General features: G+C 44.4%; 1 protein-coding gene across 3 annotated transcripts in view; it reads right to left on the minus strand.

The window, feature by feature from the left end:
• The window catches only part of RUVBL1 (RuvB-like AAA ATPase 1), a 42651-nt gene that overhangs the window by 14177 nt on the left and 9762 nt on the right, over positions 1 to 18712 (minus strand). For all 3 annotated transcript variants that reach the window (XM_011971297.1, XM_011971296.1, XM_011971295.1), the window contains exons 3-8: positions 17389 to 17521; positions 9439 to 9590; positions 6223 to 6312; positions 5260 to 5409; positions 3439 to 3502; positions 1853 to 2051 (exon numbers count right to left, since the gene is read on the minus strand). In XM_011971297.1, coding sequence (XP_011826687.1) covers positions 1853 to 2051; positions 3439 to 3502; positions 5260 to 5409; positions 6223 to 6312; positions 9439 to 9590; positions 17389 to 17521 — 788 coding nt within the window. The remainder of the gene's footprint in view (positions 1 to 1852; positions 2052 to 3438; positions 3503 to 5259; positions 5410 to 6222; positions 6313 to 9438; positions 9591 to 17388; positions 17522 to 18712) is intronic.

The following is an 18712-nucleotide window of genomic DNA, read 5'->3' on the forward strand; positions in this document are numbered from 1 at the left end:
TTTGTCTCCACTGAGCAGGTTCTGAGATCAAGGCCACCTTTGTGTGCACCTTAGTCCTGAGTGGGATGGGACTGAGAGACCTTACTTCTGGGGGTGAGAGATGCCAGGCTCTGTAGGCATCTGCTGGGCTGGATTCCCTACTGTGGAGGGAGGGAAGCCTATTAGCAGAGCTCCCCAGCAGGGGGCACCATCTGTCCAAGGCTGAGCCCTTTCACCAGCCGCACTGTCAGGCTTCAGCCTGGCCTGGCCAAGGCTAAGAAAGTCCAGCCAGCCACAGGCATGCCAGGCATACCAGGCAGAAGGCCCACATGCATCTGTCTCCAGAAGCTGCCCAGGTAGCCAGCCATGCTGGATCTGGCATACACTTTCTCTCCAAGACTTAGGAAGCACTTATGACAGTGGTCTTGTCCAGAGAGCATCATGGACGGGGATTCAGAGTAGCTGCAAGATGCTGCCACATGGACTTGAATCATGCATTCGATTCCTAATTGCAAGTGAAAGAAACCACATGAGTGGGAAGGCCTGTTGCTATACTGCAGTGCTCACAGCACTACAGAACCCCCTCTGTGGGGCCTACCCAGAGCCAGCAACACCAGAGTTTCCATGCTTTTTTTTTTTTAATTATTTTTAGAGATGGGGTCTCGCTGTTGCCCAGGTGGGAGTGCAACAGCTATTCACAGGTGCAATCATTGCACACTACAGCCTTAAACTTCCAGCCTCAAGCCATCTTCCTGCCTCAGCCTCCCTAAGAGTACACTACAGGAGTGTACCACTGTGCCCAGCCTGGACAGTCTTAATAATAAAGCTTCTCTATTAAGAGCAAACTAAAATCTTAGATAGGGCCCACCATCATTCACAGCTGAGTTAGGTAAATCAGCAGTTTTGATTTCAAACTCAGTTTGGCTCCAGCTGTGTCCTGAGATACTCATGGGCCACAGGGTGTCTTTCCAACTCCCACCGCCTCCACTGCCCTGAGCATGCAGCCTCAGGGACTTTGTCCGCACACTACTCTATTGCAGGCTTGAAAAGAGGCCCCTCATTACCCACCTTTGTGCCCCAAGCACTGCAGGGACCAGGCACTAATGTTTAAACAGGATGACAGAAAACCAAAAGAGTAATAAAACTACCAGGTACTGGGAATACTGACACTGGGCTTGAGAGATGGGAAAATGGGATGTTCTCTAGGACCACGAGCCTGGAGAGTGCTTAGGAGAAAAAGCAACCCCAGGAAGGTCCCTGACCCAGCTTTGGGCCAATCTTGGCAGGATGAGCACCATAGGAACACTTGTCTTCAGGGGTCAACATCTGCCCTGCCCAAAGGCAGCCAAAGGGATGGGAAGGAGTGGAGCGGGGGGATGGAAAGAACCAGTGTGGTTCAGAGGTCTCGGATAGAAAGAAAATGCTGGTTTTGTTATCAGAAGGAGCTGGGTTCTTATCCTGTCTTTTTGATGAGGGACAAGTTATGATTCCAGTTTCCTTATTTGAAAAATGATGTCAATAATGCCTACCTCTCAGAGTGCAGGTGAAGACTGAAGACGTTCATGTGTATAATGTCATCAAAGGCTAGCCCTGTCTGATCTCACCTTTGTGCACGCCAATTGAATGACCAGATTGTAGTATCACACCCCAGAGATCACATGGGAGACCCTCATCATGAGTGAAAGGGCAGCTGCTGCCTTTGGTGACTAGGGAAATGAGACCAGAGGCAAGCCACTTGGCACGTTTTCCTTCAAAAACGACGTGACCTCCCCTCATCCCCATCCCACCTCGTGGGGTTTAGCGAGATCCTGAGGAACAAATGAGCCCAGCTGGAAGGTAAAAAAGCCTTGTGGCTGGCAGGCAGCCATCCTACCTGATGACACAGTTGCCTCGGTTGGATGCAAAGATGACGATGGGGGCGATAGAAGACTCCAGAGCGCGGTGCAGGTAGGTGAAGCACTCAATGTCCAGCATGTGGACCTCATCAACAAACAGCACACCCGGGACCAGCTCAGCAATGCCCTGGTCGATGTACTTGTTCACCACCTTATTAATCTCCCCTCGAAGTTTGTCTAGGAGATGCAAGGATCGGCAGGCAAGGTCAGCACAGGGCTGGGAGAGACTATCGCCTTTTCTCCTCCACCTGAATTCAATCCAAACCCACGCTGGGAGTCTAGTTTTCCTACTAGCTATGTGATCCCTGACAGGGTGTGTCCCCCCACTCCAGGCTTCAGTGTCATTATCTGAACACAGTGATAATCACACCTAAAGGTCACAAAATTGGCAGCCTCCCCCAAAAGATGTGTTTGGTTAAATGTAAAAAGGTAGCACGGGTGTTCTGCATGGGAATCCCTTCACAGCACATGCTCACTGCTGTCACACTCCCTACCATGCCTTATCACCTCCCACACACCCAGTGTAGCTCTGTCTGATCTGGGAGACACTGGAGTTTAGGAGCCCTGAGTGAAATGAGTTTTCACATGCAAATTTTCCTATTCTATACTCAGTAAATGACCCTTTCTTTTGGTCCCATACAACAATGCTTAGGTTAATTAACTTTCAATCAAGTGCCTGGAATAAGGAAGTGGGTGCTTTTAGAATCCTGAGCAGAAACCTTCGAGGAATGAAAGGCTCTGAAGAAAGGCCCAATCTCAGAGCTCCTAGAGGGATGAGTCTCTCAAAAGTTACATAACCCAGCTAAGGTCTCAGTGCTCATTTTCCAAACCAGCTCCTGTGTTATTGTCAGGAGGGAGCAGCTCACAAACAGAAAACTGGAAGATCTGAGGCAGCGTCTTCCACCAAAGACACGAGGCCGGGATTGTCCGAAGAGGATGCACAATGAAAATCATGTGAAAAGAAAGAAACTGCTCCTGACAACTCAAACAGAAAGGTCTCAGATTGCTGCCCTGGCTAAAACTTTAAAGATAATATTTGCTTTAATGTTTAACTAACATCTTAAAGTGACGAAATTGTAGGTGGAATTAGAAAAAAACAGCAACAGGAAAGCTGGGAAGAGCCGCAGGGTAAAATAAAGGTTCACAGGAGAGCAGCAGCAGTGTCCCCTGTGGAGCTCTAGGAAGAGCCCACGAACTGGGCAGGGCAGTGCGTGGAGCTGGTCTGTGAAGCTGCCCTGTGCTCTACTAGGGAGGGGCTGACAGCACCAAGGCTCCAGAGTCTGTGCTCGGGCAGAGCTGGGCGAAATAAATCCACATTTCTGGGGCCTCATAGGGACCACAAACTGTGACTGCAGTGGGGCAGAGACCACACAGTGTGCTTGCTGTATGGCTGCCTAAATAATGCCAGAGACTAAGGCTAGAGTCAAGCTCTGAACCATGAGGAAGAAGGAACTGTTCTGAGGCATTTTCTCAGGGCGGATGTGCTCACAGAGCCGCAAGGGCATCTCAGAATGTAGGGCCCTCCAACCTGCCCCTTGCTCGCAGGCCACGCTGGTTCTCCTACCTGTGATTTCTGTCTTCTTTGGCTTCATTAGCTGGCCCATCATGGACAGGATATCTTGTCCCCCCTGCATAAGAGAAGACTTAGAGTCAGTGCTGCTTTGTAAGGTGACTACAGAAGCCTCATCCCCCTGCATCCCACTCATCAACTCAACATGGGATCCTGAGGTAAGGAGACCCCTCCTCAAAAGCCTGAGGAGCTTCTAAACACAGAGGAATTTTTAGAGGTTCCCCTGACCTGTAAGAATCAAACAAAATCCTTTCATGGTAAGTATAAGCTCCGTGGGGCCTGCCCAGCCTCCTTCTCCAGCCCTATCTTTTTCCAATCCCTTGTTCCTTGATTAGCCACATGAGACTACCAGCCCTGCCCTGGACACCCGCAAGCTCTTTTATGACTCAACGCTTTTGAGTCTCTTCCATCTGCCAGGAATGCCATTCTCCTTCCCAGGAAGTTCCCAGTCATTAAAGTTCAAGTCAAATGCCCTCTAGGGGGTATCTGACCCTAACCAGACTCATGACTTCCTCCCAATGTTTCTGTGCCTTTGGGGACACACGGACTACAAGAGTAAGTATAAAGAGTAAGTATAAATATACCATGATTATACTGCTGTGCCTCCTCTCACTAGATTTGACCACCAGCCTAGTCCTTGCATCAGCCTAGTCCTTACTTAACCTGGAGCTACTCAGTCTATGGGCCCCTCCCTGTGGAATGGCTGACTCCATAACAGGTTCACCACTCACCTGCATCCTCCTATGGGCTCCTAAGAGTGCAGTCAGCAAGAGGAAGAGGCTGGTGTTTGGTCATTTGTTCAGCATTTAGTGATCACCTGTTAGTTACCAGGCCCTGAGACACAGAGGGGCTCACTAAATGCTGAATAGCTAAAGGCAGCAAATGTTTCCTGTCTGGTCCTCAAAACTGCCTTGCCAGGTAGGAGAAAACTCAAAATCAGAACCCTAAACCACAGAAAACCCAGAGACCCAAAGTGACAAATTAACCAAGCTGGTCAGTGATGGAGCAACACAGTTCCTGACTTCTGACTCCCAGCCCAACACTCTTCTCAGGTCAAGGGCTCCCAGGAGTTCAGTTTGCGGATGGCCACTTCACCAACCGAGGGGACCTGTTGGTCCAAAATAAGTCTTCAGTAATCTCTTGACCAAAGCTCCAAGGAACAAAACACCCACAGATCAAATTTCAAGTCAGAAAACAAACTATTCCCTAATAGTGAAGAGGTCTTTTTTAGGATGAAGAGGAAACCAAACTGCAAGACCATCACAAGAAACAGTGGTGTCTTGTTTCTTTTAATCACATATTTCCTACAAATGCTGTAAAGTGATAACATCCTTTCCTACATTTTACTAGTCAAGGCATAAGTATCCATCTGCATGAGAAGCAGACAACAGTACCAGCTCAAAGCTAAAACACTGTGGCTTTTGCTCAGCAGGGGGAAAGAAAGAGCTTTGTCAGGCTTTCTGAAATCCTGTAACGGGCTCACAGAACACTCCTGCCCTCCTGCCATTAACACCCAGAGAATCCCAGGCGTGAGCCCACTGCTGGAGTAAAGCCATGGAGGAAGCTGGCTAGCTCAGGGCCAGAGGCTTGGCTGGGATAAGAAACAATACACATGAAATCATCTGTGACTAGAGCATTTGAATGGGAACAAAGGAGTCCCTCGTAGCTCATGTCGATGTTAATTGCTGAACATTACAGATAGAAAAGGACCGTCTGCCTCAAGAAAGGCAGCAAGACTCTGACAATTCATTCTCAGACCTCCACGCACATACAAAAGGGCTAGTGTGCCAGGTCACCCAGGCATTGAGGCAGTACCTGGGGCCGTGCATTAGCCACATCCAAGTCATGCAAGGTCACATCTTGGATGATTTCTTTCTTTTTGTGCACATCCCCTTTTGGCAAGGGGACATACTCTTCAGCTTCAAGGTCGAATTCTGTGGCATAGGTATCACACCTGCCCTGCCTCTGCAAAAAGAGAGAAAAATGAGTGCCTGGTGAGTTTTCACTGCCAAGTCCCCAAATGGCACAGGGCTAAGTGAGATAAAGGTCTCAGTTCCCACTGCAGGCCTGACAGCCTACTTGACAAACTCCAAATATGCCCCACTCCCTTGCTGCCAAGAGAAGGGAGTTATCTGCTCATCACTGGGCTCCAAAAACTGGGTTGAAAAACACCTGATACTTTCTCCCAAAATCCTTTTTCCCTTCTTTCTTTTAACTGTATGCAATTCCTGATAAAGGGCAAATCCAGTAGATTAACTGGAGGCAGAGGAGCTGCTCAGACTCTTTTGTAGGTGAGTGATTTATTGTTGATATGAAGTATTATGCCCATCCATTAAACAGTAAGGAACACTGTACAGGACCCTGAAAATCAGATAGAAAAGAATGCCAACGAATGCAGCGTTCCTTCCCACATGCATATATCTTGGGAAGAAAATACCAAAGAGATAAAAGGAAGATTAAATACACTGCACATTTCAATTTGAAAATGACTAAAGTTGTTTTGGTTTCTCACCCTGTCCTCCCCCTCTGAACAGGTTTTAGTATTTTTTCTAACAGACTGCCTGTTTTAATCGTGAGAAGGTTAAAGAATGAAGATAAAAGGAAGGCAAACTTTATTATACATAAAGGGCCACTAGTTGACTTTCCATCAGCCTCATAACAGACACCAGCCCCTCCCCACACACCCCATACCCTCTGAAGAAAACAACTCCCTTGTCACGTAGGTATTCTCATGGAAAACAAATCAGGGACAATGCTGTGTCCCAAGGAAGGCATTACCTTCACAGCCCCACTGTTGGCTTCTATGTAAATCACATCTCCAGCCTCTACTCGCTCTTTCTGCAAACTTTCAAAAATGCTGGGGTCCAGCTAAAAAAAAAAATATAAATCAGAAGTGTAATACATATTCCATTTCCTTCAGACACCATGTAAGGTACCTTTTCGTAAGGGATCGGAGGTAGCTAGCAAGTGCATGGAGAAAGGCTGTTCTGCATGTGCATGTATACTGGGACCTGCAGGAATGTGAATGCATGAGTACCACACAAGAGACTGGCTCGGGGACTAAGCACATCAGGGAGAGAACAGGGGGGCCAGCATACCTGCATCCCTGTGTAACAAGCATGAGAGGGACACATGGGACACCTACTCTTCTCTTTCCCTTGATTCCAAAGGCTGTAAACTGGCAGCAGCGTTTTTATAAGGATGGTCCTGGCTGCCCTGAGATGGGTGGGCCCGGTCCCCACTGTCCACAGGACCACAGGCCCTATCACCCCCTTGAGATCATCATACCTGCTTCACTCCTTCATTTGCCTCACCTCAGGTGGGGTGGAACTTTCTGTAACTGAAGTACCTGCCAGCACCTGCTTACCAATCTCAAGGCTGGCATCTTGCAGGGCCTATGATTTTGGATAAGGTTCTCAGTTCTAAGTTTCCTCATCTATTGCACCCTGGTGCAATCACAGATGTATATAGTAATTCAAAGAAAAGCATAAATGAGAATCTTTCCCAAGCCTTTTGATTCACATCCCAGTGTTTGTGCCCTTGGGTCTGCCTGCTTGTATCTCCAGGAAAGGAAATAAGCAGATTTGGGGAACTGTTGCTTTTCTCCAGATTCTGGTGACCCTCAGTGATTAACATTCTAGGACAGCTGCCTTTGTAAGGATTCTGTAGTTAAACATAAGTTTCTCGAGGTCTTCATGGAGAGCTATGTGATATAATGTAACTATGGTGGAAAAAAACTTGGGCTTTGCCCCAAACAAAATTAAAAAGTAATAACCCAGGGCTTGGTGAAAGAAGCCAGGTACAAAAAAAGACATACACTGTATGTTCCATTCATATGAAATGTCCAAAAGAAGGCAACCAAAAGTAGATTAGTAGTTGCCGAGGTCTATAATTGGAATGGGGAATGACTGTAAATGAGCAGGAGGATTCTTCTTGGGGCGATGAAAATGTTCTGAAATTAAGATTGTGGTGATTGTACAACTGTGAAAATACATTAAAATTCCTGAAATTGTATACTTAAAATGGGTGAGTTTTATTTAAAATGCTATCTCAATAAAGCTTTTAAAAAACTACCACCACAGCAGCAAACCCAGGGCTCTGCCTCTCCTTGGCTGGCTGGGGACAGCAGCCCCTGGCAGAACTGCTGTGAGCCTGTGCGCCTAAGGACAAAAGTGGGTGAGGCCCTCAGGTAAGGCCTGGCACGAAGGGGTTAGGAGTACTAACGGCATTCTCATTGCGAGGACTCAGAAGACTCCTTCAGACTTGAATATCCACCAAGTATTTGAGCACCTTCTATCCAAACATCTTGCACATATTCTAAAAGTACCTAAAAGTATTCATTTTGGAAGAAAAATTTCATCTTCTCCTCTACATTATTTTTGTAAAGAAGCTGTACAAAGCAGCGTTACAAATAGCTGAAATTTAAACTGTATGCCTTATTTTATCTGTCCTACATTGGAGAATATACTTCTTTTTTGCCTCAAGCATTTTTATACCGGTTAATTTCCCAAATGAATTGACTGAAGATGTAATTACTGGAAAGGTGGCAGATGCTACTGAGAAATCTAATTAATTCAGAATGGAAGTGACAAGGGGTAGGTATAAAAGAGATATTTGCAGAGGCAAGCTCCTGAGATTGAAACCCTGTTAGGAAAAAGAAAAATGGCCCTTTGAAGAAGTGACATTTTTATGATCTCCATAAAGCAGTGACCAAGAAACAACCTTAGAGAATCAAAGAACCATAAAATCGTAGAACAGAATAAAGATGGAGAAATTATATGGTCAATTTCCTGCAGTTTATAGATGAGAAAACTGAGTCCCAGAGAGCTCAACTGACTTCCAAAGGTCACACAGCAAGCTGGTGGGCAGACGGCACAACAGTTAGGGCTCAGAGGGTCAGCTCTGCCACCTGACTGGCTGGATGATCCCAGGATAACCATGTAACCTCTTTATGAGCCTTCATCTGTAACATGAGGGAAATTATACACACACACACACACACACAAAAATATATATACATATAAAGTTATGAATGACAATACATGAAATGTTTGTTGAAGCACTTAGTCCAAGGCCTGGCACATACAATAAATGAGAGCTACAATGATAATATTTATTATTAATAATAAGGCAAAGCCTAAAATCTGGACTGTTTCATTTCTCCAAGTGAAGGCTCTCACGATAACATTAACAGCTATCATTCATTAGGTAACTCGGTGCCACACCCAAAGCCATAACCCTGAAAGACAGGCAATTATTATTCCCATTCAACAGATAAAGAAACTACTATTCAGAGATTAATGCTACACAGTTGTAAGTTTACAAAGTCAGGGATTCCTTTAGGACTTAGACTCCAAAACTCATGCTCTTCCCCTAGAAACTCTACTGCCTCCATCCTAAAGACTTATAGGACAGGTGGCTGAGGAGTCTTCGAGGGCTATCCAGTGTCGCCATTCTGGCCTCTCCACAAAGCCCTGTACTGAGCAGAACCAGCCACTGAAGCGACCACAGGTTCCTGACACAAGCAACTGCAGTCAGGATTCTGCATGTGGCCCCTGGGAAGTCCATCCATCATCTTTATACAACTCTCATTTGATTACTCAGTGCTGTTTCTTTCTATGAGCATGGGCATTGATAACTGGAAAAATTAAAGCCCAGGTTCAGACCCAGCCCAGCGTATTTGACACATGGTCATAATATGGGACATGGAATGGCAGAGGTAGTTTCTTGACTTAATCACACAGCTCATGTTTTAACATGAAGAGTTTCCTAGGAGTAAGTAAGTAAGAAAAGAACTATCTTCTTTGAGTTCTCCCATGTGCAAGCCCTGTGCTAGGTACTGCTTTATACACACAATATCCTCAACCAGTTCTGTGAGAAATCAACACTTGCAGTGCACAGGTCAGGACACCGGATGCAGAGAGGCTACAGCACCTGCCCAAAGCCACAGTGCTGGTAGAGTCAAGAGAAAAGAGGCCACAAACATGTACTCACTTTCAACTGTTTGGTTCCTTTGGCTGTTTTGAGTCCTATGATCACATGGCTAATGGTTTTGCCATATCCTCCCATGGGATTCTCTGTCTCACACGGAGTTAGCTCTGTGACTTCACCTTCATAAACTTCCTTGGTCTCCTTTATTCGCAGCCCTGGAAGAGGTGGCAGAGGGGTCATGGTGAGAAGCAGAATCTTTTCTCTCACACTGAGAGCCCAAAACTTCCATGTCACCAGAACTGACAAATCAACTTCAATAATGTACATACCAGGGTGTCATGATGGGTAAAAAGGCAATACAAACATATCAATGTAAATCAGAGGTACTATTAGAAATGCAACTTTTTTTTTTGAGACGGAGTCTTGCTCTGTCGCCCAGGCTGGAGTGCAATGGCGCGATCTCAACTCACTGCAACCTCCGCCTCCTGGGTTCACTCCATTCTCCTGCCTCAGCCTCCCAAGTAGCTGGGACTACAGGCGCCCGCCACAATGCCCGGCTAATTTTTTGTATTTTTAGTGGAGACGGGGTTTCCCCATGTTAGCCAGGATGGTCTCGATCTCCTGACCTTGTGATCCACCCGCCTCGGCCTCCCAAAGTGCTGGGATTACAGGCGTGAGCCACTGCGCCCGGCCTAGAAATGCAACTTTTTAAGGGAACTTTCTGGGTTCAAATCCAGAACTAGATAGACAAGTTATAATTCTCAAAATTGTCTGCTCCATTTCCAAGGGGGTGAAATTTACCTCTAGCCTTTAATCCAGTCTCTGAACCCACACCATTCTATTCCACCAGAACAGTGGCTATCAAAATTCCTGTAGCCTTGTTTCCTGAATTTTTGACTCTCAAAGGAAATCTTAAAACCAATGGAATAACTCACTACACACCCTCTGACACTATCAAGCCTGAGCAGGACGTAATAAAATAATTAGGTATCTATGTCAACAGTGTGTAACACTCGACCCTGCCAGGTGTTATGGCCTCTGGCTCACTGCGTACTCCAAGAAGAAATACCCAGCTGTCATGCATTATTTGCAATGTGTTGCTCTACAATTTTCTTTTTTTTTCTTTTTCTTTTTTTTTTGAAATAGAGTCTTGGTCTGTCACCCAGGCTGGAGTGCAATGGTGTGATCTTGGCTCACTGCAAGCTCCGCCTCCCGGGTTCAAGTGATTCTCCTGCTTCAGCCTCCCAAGTAGCTGGGATTACAGGCGTGCATCACCACATCTGGCTAATTTTTGGGTTTTTTTCTATACTTTTAGTAGAGACAGGGTTTCATCACGTTGGCCAGACTGGTCTTGAATTCCTGACCTCAGGTGATCCACCCATCTCGGCCTCCCAAAGTGCTGGGATTACAGGTGTGAGCTACCACGCCCAGTTGCTCTACAATTTTCTAAGTCCATAACACATTAGAATATTGCAAATAAAGGTAAATTTCTCTCCAAATTCTAAACATCATCCCCATTAGCTCTTCAATAAACATTTGTTCATTATCCAAGAATCGTTGTTAAATTAATTTTTAGAACATGATCTCTATGTTCATTACATGCTTTTGCATATAATGGCTCTGCTTCCTGAACCACTCTTTTAAGCTTAGGCAACTCCTCCTTGCAGACTCAGTTTAAAACTTATCCCCTCCCCCTTCACACATCCTTCTTCCTCATCCTCCAAATTGTCCCCATGGTGACCTGTGTTTCCACTGGCACAGCACCAGCACACGGCAATGCCGTAACTTGCAGACCTTGCCTATCCCTCTGTAGACTGACCACACCTGAGCTGAGGGCCTAGCACATTGGCAGGTAGAGTGAATGGATGAATGAATGAAGTCACTAAGAGTGAAGAGGTTGTCATTAGGCAGACCACCTATTAGTAATACCCAAGAAACGAACCTGCAGATACATTTACATGTTCTATATGGTAATGACCTGAGAACTCTAAGGAGTCAGTCATGTAATGTTATAGCCTGTATCACCGTAACACCCTCAACCTCAGCACTAAAAGTCAGGCATAACTGAACTATACTGTTAGAAATCAAGACTACCATTAACTTGGGTAAGGAAGGATGGCAACCGGGAGTGGACATAAAGGGTACTTTGGAGTTCTGGCAACATTCCCTTTTTTTATTGGCTGCTGGTTTCATAGGTTTTTACTTTACAATAATCCACCAAGTTATGCATTTATGTTCTGCACATTTTTCTGTACATATGCACAAAATTACCCAGTCTACTTTAAAAAAAAATTTAAGTAAATAATACCAGTGAGACCCAGTGAAGTAAGACCACTGATGGCCTAAGTTTAGGAAATACTACTCTAAACCTCTGCTGGAGCCTATGGTCATGGTTCTCAACCTTTAGGTCCACCTGAGGGGCCCCTATAATGAATCATGCCCTGGCTGTACCCAGACCACTTGCTTCCAAATCCCAGGGGATGGGCCCCTGCCATCACTATTAGTTTAAAACTCTGCCCTTGATTCCAAAGTACAGACACAGTTGAGATCCAGTTATCTAAAGAATAAATGAAAAACTATTCAACTTACAAATGTGGAAACATAAACTAGTTCTGACGGCAGGGTGGCATGATAAGGACTTGGTGTTCTCACCATTAAGCTACCTCTGTTCTGATATGGAAATATTCCAACGGCACTAAGAAACACTACCTATGGTGTCAGGTACACTCAGTAACTTCTCACTTTTAAATGTGGTCATTATCTTATCATTGGGCCGTTTGCCTTCTTTACCCCAGAAACCCAGTCAGGACAAAGACTCTCAGATATTAAAGTTAAGGAAAAGTTTTACTCTACCTTCATTCCATCTAATAGCCTATAAATGGAAGTTTTGGAATAGCCCCAAAAGAGAGGACTCATTTCATTTATGCTTTACCAAATTCTTAGTTCCTGAACATCAATCTGAGACAAAAATTCTCCAAACAACATGAATATATCAGAACATTGTGGTAAACTTGGAAAATCCTGTACTTTAAAAGTGAACTTTGATTTTTTAAAAATCAAACCTTTTATATCCCACAGTGATAAATTCCTTCAAATGGAATGCTTACTTATATTTACTGTTAGATGAATGTGGCATGAAATTCCTCAAGGAGGGGAAGAAAGACATTCCCGTCTCTCACTAGCCCCCACATTTGTTTAGAAGTTGCTCTGTGCTGACAAGCAGGCGGGGGACGTGGGTGACGGACAATGAAACCTGCTGTTAGCCAGGAAAGGGGCTGAGCTGGCGCTGTCTCTGGCAACGACAACACAAATGACACAGGTTTCATCTGCTGGCTCAGGTTTCTAAATCCCTGACAGGGACCTTCATCACATCAAGGAAATAGCACAGACTCCCTGCTTTTTATTTCTGGTCAGCTTATTGCTTCCTCCCCACCCCCTCTCCCAACTTCACAGAATTCAAAGGCAGAGGAAGATGGGCAGGGTTCCTTTTTAAAGATAGTCAATGGCCTGCCTTTTTATTCTCTGGTAGGATCAAGAAATTTCTTTTCACCTTGCTGCCATCAAAAGAATGATACTGTCCCCTCCCCTCAAAAATGGCAAATTACAAAACAGATGCCAAGGAACTTATCTCTATTTTTCTGAATTTTAAAGCATTTGTTACCTTTAAGCAATGCAAACACATACATACACCCATGTGAAGACAGTTTTCACAGATTTTATCAATATCAGAAAAACATTTTTTAAGTAAATAGAACATTTAAAAAAAATACTCAGGGACCAGGCGTGGTGGTTCACGCCTGTAATCCCAGCACTTTGGGAGGCCAAGGTAGGTGGATGATGTCAGCCCAGGAAACAGAGATTGCAGTGAGCCAAGATCATGCCATGCACTCCAGCCTGGGTGATAGAGTGACACCTTGTCTCAATTAAAAAAAAAAAGTACTCAGATATTTGAACTAGTTGTAACATCTTACTGTTCATCTCATCTTTATTATGAGTTAAATAAAATCATGGGCACATGTTTAAAAAAAAAAAATACTCAGAAGATTTTAAACCTTAAAGGAGTCCTGCGAATCATTTCCACTGCTATTCCAAATATAATGTAAAAATCCACAAAGTACACTGCATGTAATTACATGGGTTGAACCTTACAGATACAGACGCTGAGCTAAAGAAGCAAGACACAAGGAACACATAAAGTATGATTTAGATAAAGTTTTAAAAGGGCAAAATTAAGCCCCATGGTTTAGAAATACACACATGTGTGTACAAGGTTATGGTGATCACATAAACCATTCCCACACAATTATGGCACATTGTGAGTCCCACCTGGGAGAGGAAGGGGTTGTGACCAGGGAGGGACACATGTCTGAGGTGCTGGCCGTGCTCTGTTCTTTCAGTGGTGACTGTATAAGCCTTTACTTCATAATTAATGTTTTACATACTTCTCCATAAGTCTATAATATCTCCGTTTAAAACAAGCACTGGGATGGGTGTAGTGACTCATTCCTGTAATCTCAGCACTCTGCCGGGCCAAGGCGAAAGGATTACTTGAGGCCAGGAGTTCGAGACCACCTGACACAGTGAGACTCCATCGCTACAAAAACAATTTCTTTTTTTTTTTTTGAGAGGAGTCTTACTCTGCAGTCCAAGCTGGAGTGCAGTGGCGCAATATCACCTCACTACAACCACCGCTTCCTGGGCTCAAGCAGTTCTCATGTCTCAGTCTTCCGATTTTTTTTTTTGACAGAGGGTCTCACTGTTGCCTGCTGAAGTGCAGTGGTGTGATTTCAGCTCACTGCAGCCTCGACTTTCCAGGCTCAGGTGATTCTCCCACCTCAGCCTTCCCAGTAGCTGGGACTACAGGCACACGTCACCACACCCAGCTAATTTTTGTATTTTTTGTAGAGACGGAGTTTCACCATGTTCCCCAGGCTGGTCTCTAATGCCTGGGCTCAAGTAATCCGCCTGCCTTTGCCTCCCAAAGTGCTGAGATTACAGGAACCACCATGCCTGGCCTCTCTACGTAAATTTTTTTTTTTTGAGACAGAGCCTCTCTGCTGCCCAGGCTGGAGTGCAATGGCACAATCCTCCGCCTCCTGGGTTCAAGCAATTCTCCTGCCTCAGCCCCCCAAGTAGCTAGGATTACAGGCGTATGCCACTATGCCCCGTTAATTTTTTGTATTTTTAGTAGAGACGGGGTTTCACTATGTTGGCCGGCCTGGTCTCGAACTCCTGACCTCAGGTGATCACCGGCCTTGGCCTCCCAAAGTGTTGGGATTACAGGTGTGAGCCACCGCACTCGGCCTACATAAAAATTTTAAAAAATTAGCTGGGCATGGTGATATACACCTGCAGTCCTAGCTACTCGGGAGGCTGGGGCAGGAGGATCTCTTGAGCCCAAGGAGTTGAGGCTGCAGGGAGCTATGGTTACACCACTGCACTTTAGCCTGGACAACAGAGTAAGATCTTTTCTCTAAAAAAAATTTAAAAAGAGACAAATGTTTTAAAAATAGATAAGTAAGATAGGCACCAAACCCAGGCGTGATGGTGTACACCTATAGCCCCAGCTACTTGGGAGGCTGAGGTGGAACAATCACTTGAGCCCAGGAGTTCAAGGCCAGCCTGGGCAACAGAGTGAGACCATGGCATGGCACTAAAACAAAATAAAATAATTAAAATAAGCACCAAAAAATCCAATATTTCATGGTAAAAATAATATATTTCCAGGCAGAAATACTTTGCAGTTTTAAAAATATTCAAATCACGGCACTGAGGAAGTGTTAAAATTATAAAATAAAAATAAATCTATTCTAAGTAACACAAAACTTAGCCTCTGGACACAGTTCATAATCTCTCTGGTTAAGAAAAATAGTCACAAACTTCAATGCTTATGGGGACCTGGTCAGAGGGACCCACTCAGCTCCGCCTTCTGTGGGAATGAAAGCTGCTTCAAGGAGGCAGAAATGAGCACTTTATGACACTTCCTTATTGCTAAATATTGACAACTAGTTCCAAATTTAGAAAAAATACTTCATAAACCAAACATAGCATATTTTTTAGCTAAAGACTTCTGTTTTCAGCTGAGCACGGTGGCTCATGCCTGTAATCCCAGCACTCTGGGAGGCCGAGGCAGGCGAATCATGAGGTCAGGAAATCAAGACCATCCTGGCCAACACAGTGAAACCCCATCTCTACTAAAAATACAAAAAGTAGCTGGGTGTGATGGCACATGCCTGTAATTCCAGCTATTTGGGAGGCTGAGGCACGAGAATCGCTTGAACCCCGGAGGCGGAGGTTGCAGTGAGCTGAGATCACGCCACTGCACTCCAGCCTGGCGACAGATTCTCTAAAAAAAAAAAAGACCTCTGTTTTCTAACTGCTTCAAAGTCTACCCACTTTTCTCACTCACTCAGAACTTTCCTGAGCACCCACTATGTGCCAGGAACTGTGTTTACAGAGACAAACACTGACCACTGTATCCTCAGAAGACACTGAGTAAACACCCAACTGCTCCCTCCCATTCTTCCCCATCTCCAAAAATGGCCAAACCTGGGAATTTTCCTCGACTCCTCTCTTTCTTTCAGCCCCATATCTAACCCTTTAGGAAATTCTGTCAGCTCTACCATGCAAACATACCCAGAATCCAACCACTTTGCACTTCCACTGCCACCACCCTGGTCCGAGCCACTACTTTGTCCTGCTCAGACTCCTCTCTGTCCTCACCCCCCTTATTATCCACTCCCACTCTCACCCTAGCCGGAGGGGTCTGGTAAAAGCAAAACCAGAGCACAGGGATACCAGCACTCTCTAACTACTTCTCCTTTTGTTCAGTGTAAAATCCAAAGCCATAACCATGGCCTACAGTCCTACCTGATCTTACTCCAAAACTAAACTTCATCAGTCTTAAAGTTTCATCATTTCCTCAAAGTTTTCTGGTAAATTTCCTTCTTAAGAATACTTACTTTGGTTTGACAATGAAAGGGCCTGGAAACTGGTACAGGCAATCTGACCAGTGTTCATAACCCACGACTCAGCAGGCAAATCCTAGAAACATACTCGCACATGTGCACAAAGACACATAAAAGGATGTTTCTAGTAGCCTTGTTTTTAAGAGTAAAAGCTGAAAATAAATCTAAATGTTCAAAAAACAGAAATGGCTTAATAACTGGACTTTTATGCAACAGTTAAAAGAAATAAGCTATTTCTATAAGCAGATCTGAGGGAAACCAGGAATTGCCCAGTGCTGTACCAGCAGAAATGGGGCCAAAAGACTACCCCAGAAGTCCCAGCTAGCAAAACACAAAAATTCAAGACAGAAGCCATTTTCTTCTCACAGAAAATCTTCAGAGCAACGGCTCTAGAAATGAGACAGATGTCGGATCAAACTAGTTCTGCCATTTACTAACTGGGTCACTAGCAAGTTACTCTCACAACTTTCTGAGACTGTTTCTTCAAATGCGAAATGTAGATTGATAATCTCCCCTCAGGGGAGGGAAGGCCTGGCTCATCACTGGCACTTACTATGACAGCCTGAGGCCCTAAGAGTTTGGCGCCATAAGCCTCTAAGATCTGCCAGTCCCCATACAGTCTCCTCACTTTATGACAGGCCACAACTCTTCTGGCTCGCCATCCAGGACCAGGGGTATTCTGGCCACATGGCACACAAAGATTCTGGCTTGAATCCAAAACCTTTTAAGTGGATAGTCATCTCTAATGGCAAAATAAGGCTTCCAGGAAAATACGACTCATTAAAAAAACACACTTTTAGACACATCTACTTATTGCATGAAGCCCAGGCTCACAGCTAGGGTCCATAGTTGCTCCAATTGCTAAGGCACTTCAATTAGAAAAGCTGGGGTTTTGTTTCATTTGAAAAATAATGCACTAAGTGCCAAAAGAAAAATAGCAGTGCCACGAATACCAGACATAAAGGCATCTTCACTGCAAAGAGGCTTCGGTGCACAGGCTTCAGGAAGTGAGACCAACTCCTCCCACAAATGTGACACTACTTACCAATGGCCCTGCGGAAGTTCTCCATCAGCACCTCTGTCTTCTTGATCTCAGTTGAGTAAACTTCACTCCCCACCATTGGGCAGAAGGGGACCTTACTACCCAGCTCCTGAGCAATAGCCAGAGCCAGAGCTGTCTACAGAAGAAAGCAACGGAAACACAGTTCACAGTCCTGAAAACATAAACAATTCACAAGCACATGCTACAGAACCACGAGGAACTAGGAACAGCATGTTTCACAAATGTTTGATGACTTTTGTGGACAGTCAATTTAAATCATAAATGGCATCTCTAATGTTCCCCATAATTACAAGCTATCAATCACTCAGACTTATCCAGCACAGGCCCAACTCCAAATGCCTCACATGATCCTCACAACCAGCCTATGATATAGACACTAGTATTCTCCCCATTTTATACATGAGAAACCGAGAGACATTAAATAACACAATGTAAGTACCACAATCTAGAAAATGGCAGTGCAGATTTAATCTCTGGCAGCAGGACTCCAAAGATCATGTCATAATTAGAAGAGTCTACTCTTCAATATCCACAGGGATACCAAAATCCATGGATGTTCAAGTCCTGGTATAAAATGGCAGGGTATTTCCATATAACCTATGCACATCCTCCTGTTACTTTAAATCATCTCTAGATTACATACAATACCTAATAAAATATAAATGCTATGTAAATAATTATATTGTATTTTTAAGTATGCATTATTTTTATTATTGTATTTTTATCTTTTATTTTTTTTGCCTATTTTTGATTTGTGGTTGGCAGAATCTACACACATGGAACCCACAGATAGGAAGAGCGAACTTTATAGTCATCCAAAATTGTTCCCTCAATATCAATACGTGGTTCTGACCTAATTGCTCAGAATACACCACTGGATCTTTGAGATACCTGCTTTCCCTTTTTACAAATACAGGAAAACACCAATCTACAACCCATCAGAAATAATGAAGGAATGAATGAACTGATTGTTCATTTTATGTTATGTAGCCCATAAAGAGTGAAGAAGGATATCTCAAGTAGGATTTTGAAGCTATGAGTTGGTTTTAACAAGTTACACTTAAACACGCCCTGTGATAAACTACAAATTGATTTTTGGTAAGATAATTACAGTTGACAAATGCTAAACAGAACCAGACTTCACAGGTGTATGGTCAAATGTCAAGTATGGCAAGCAAACGCTTTAAAGTTGGTACAGAACTGGGCAAGGCCATGGCCTTTGAATGCCATTTTCATCTTTCCTCATCTCTGAAACAGGAGCACAAGTAAGGCCAGCTCCCCAGGTATATGGGCTAAGAAAGAAAAC

Source organism: Mandrillus leucophaeus, unplaced genomic scaffold (assembly GCF_000951045.1).
Source record: "Mandrillus leucophaeus isolate KB7577 unplaced genomic scaffold, Mleu.le_1.0 Scaffold121, whole genome shotgun sequence".
Classification (NCBI taxonomy): domain Eukaryota; kingdom Metazoa; phylum Chordata; class Mammalia; order Primates; family Cercopithecidae; genus Mandrillus; species Mandrillus leucophaeus.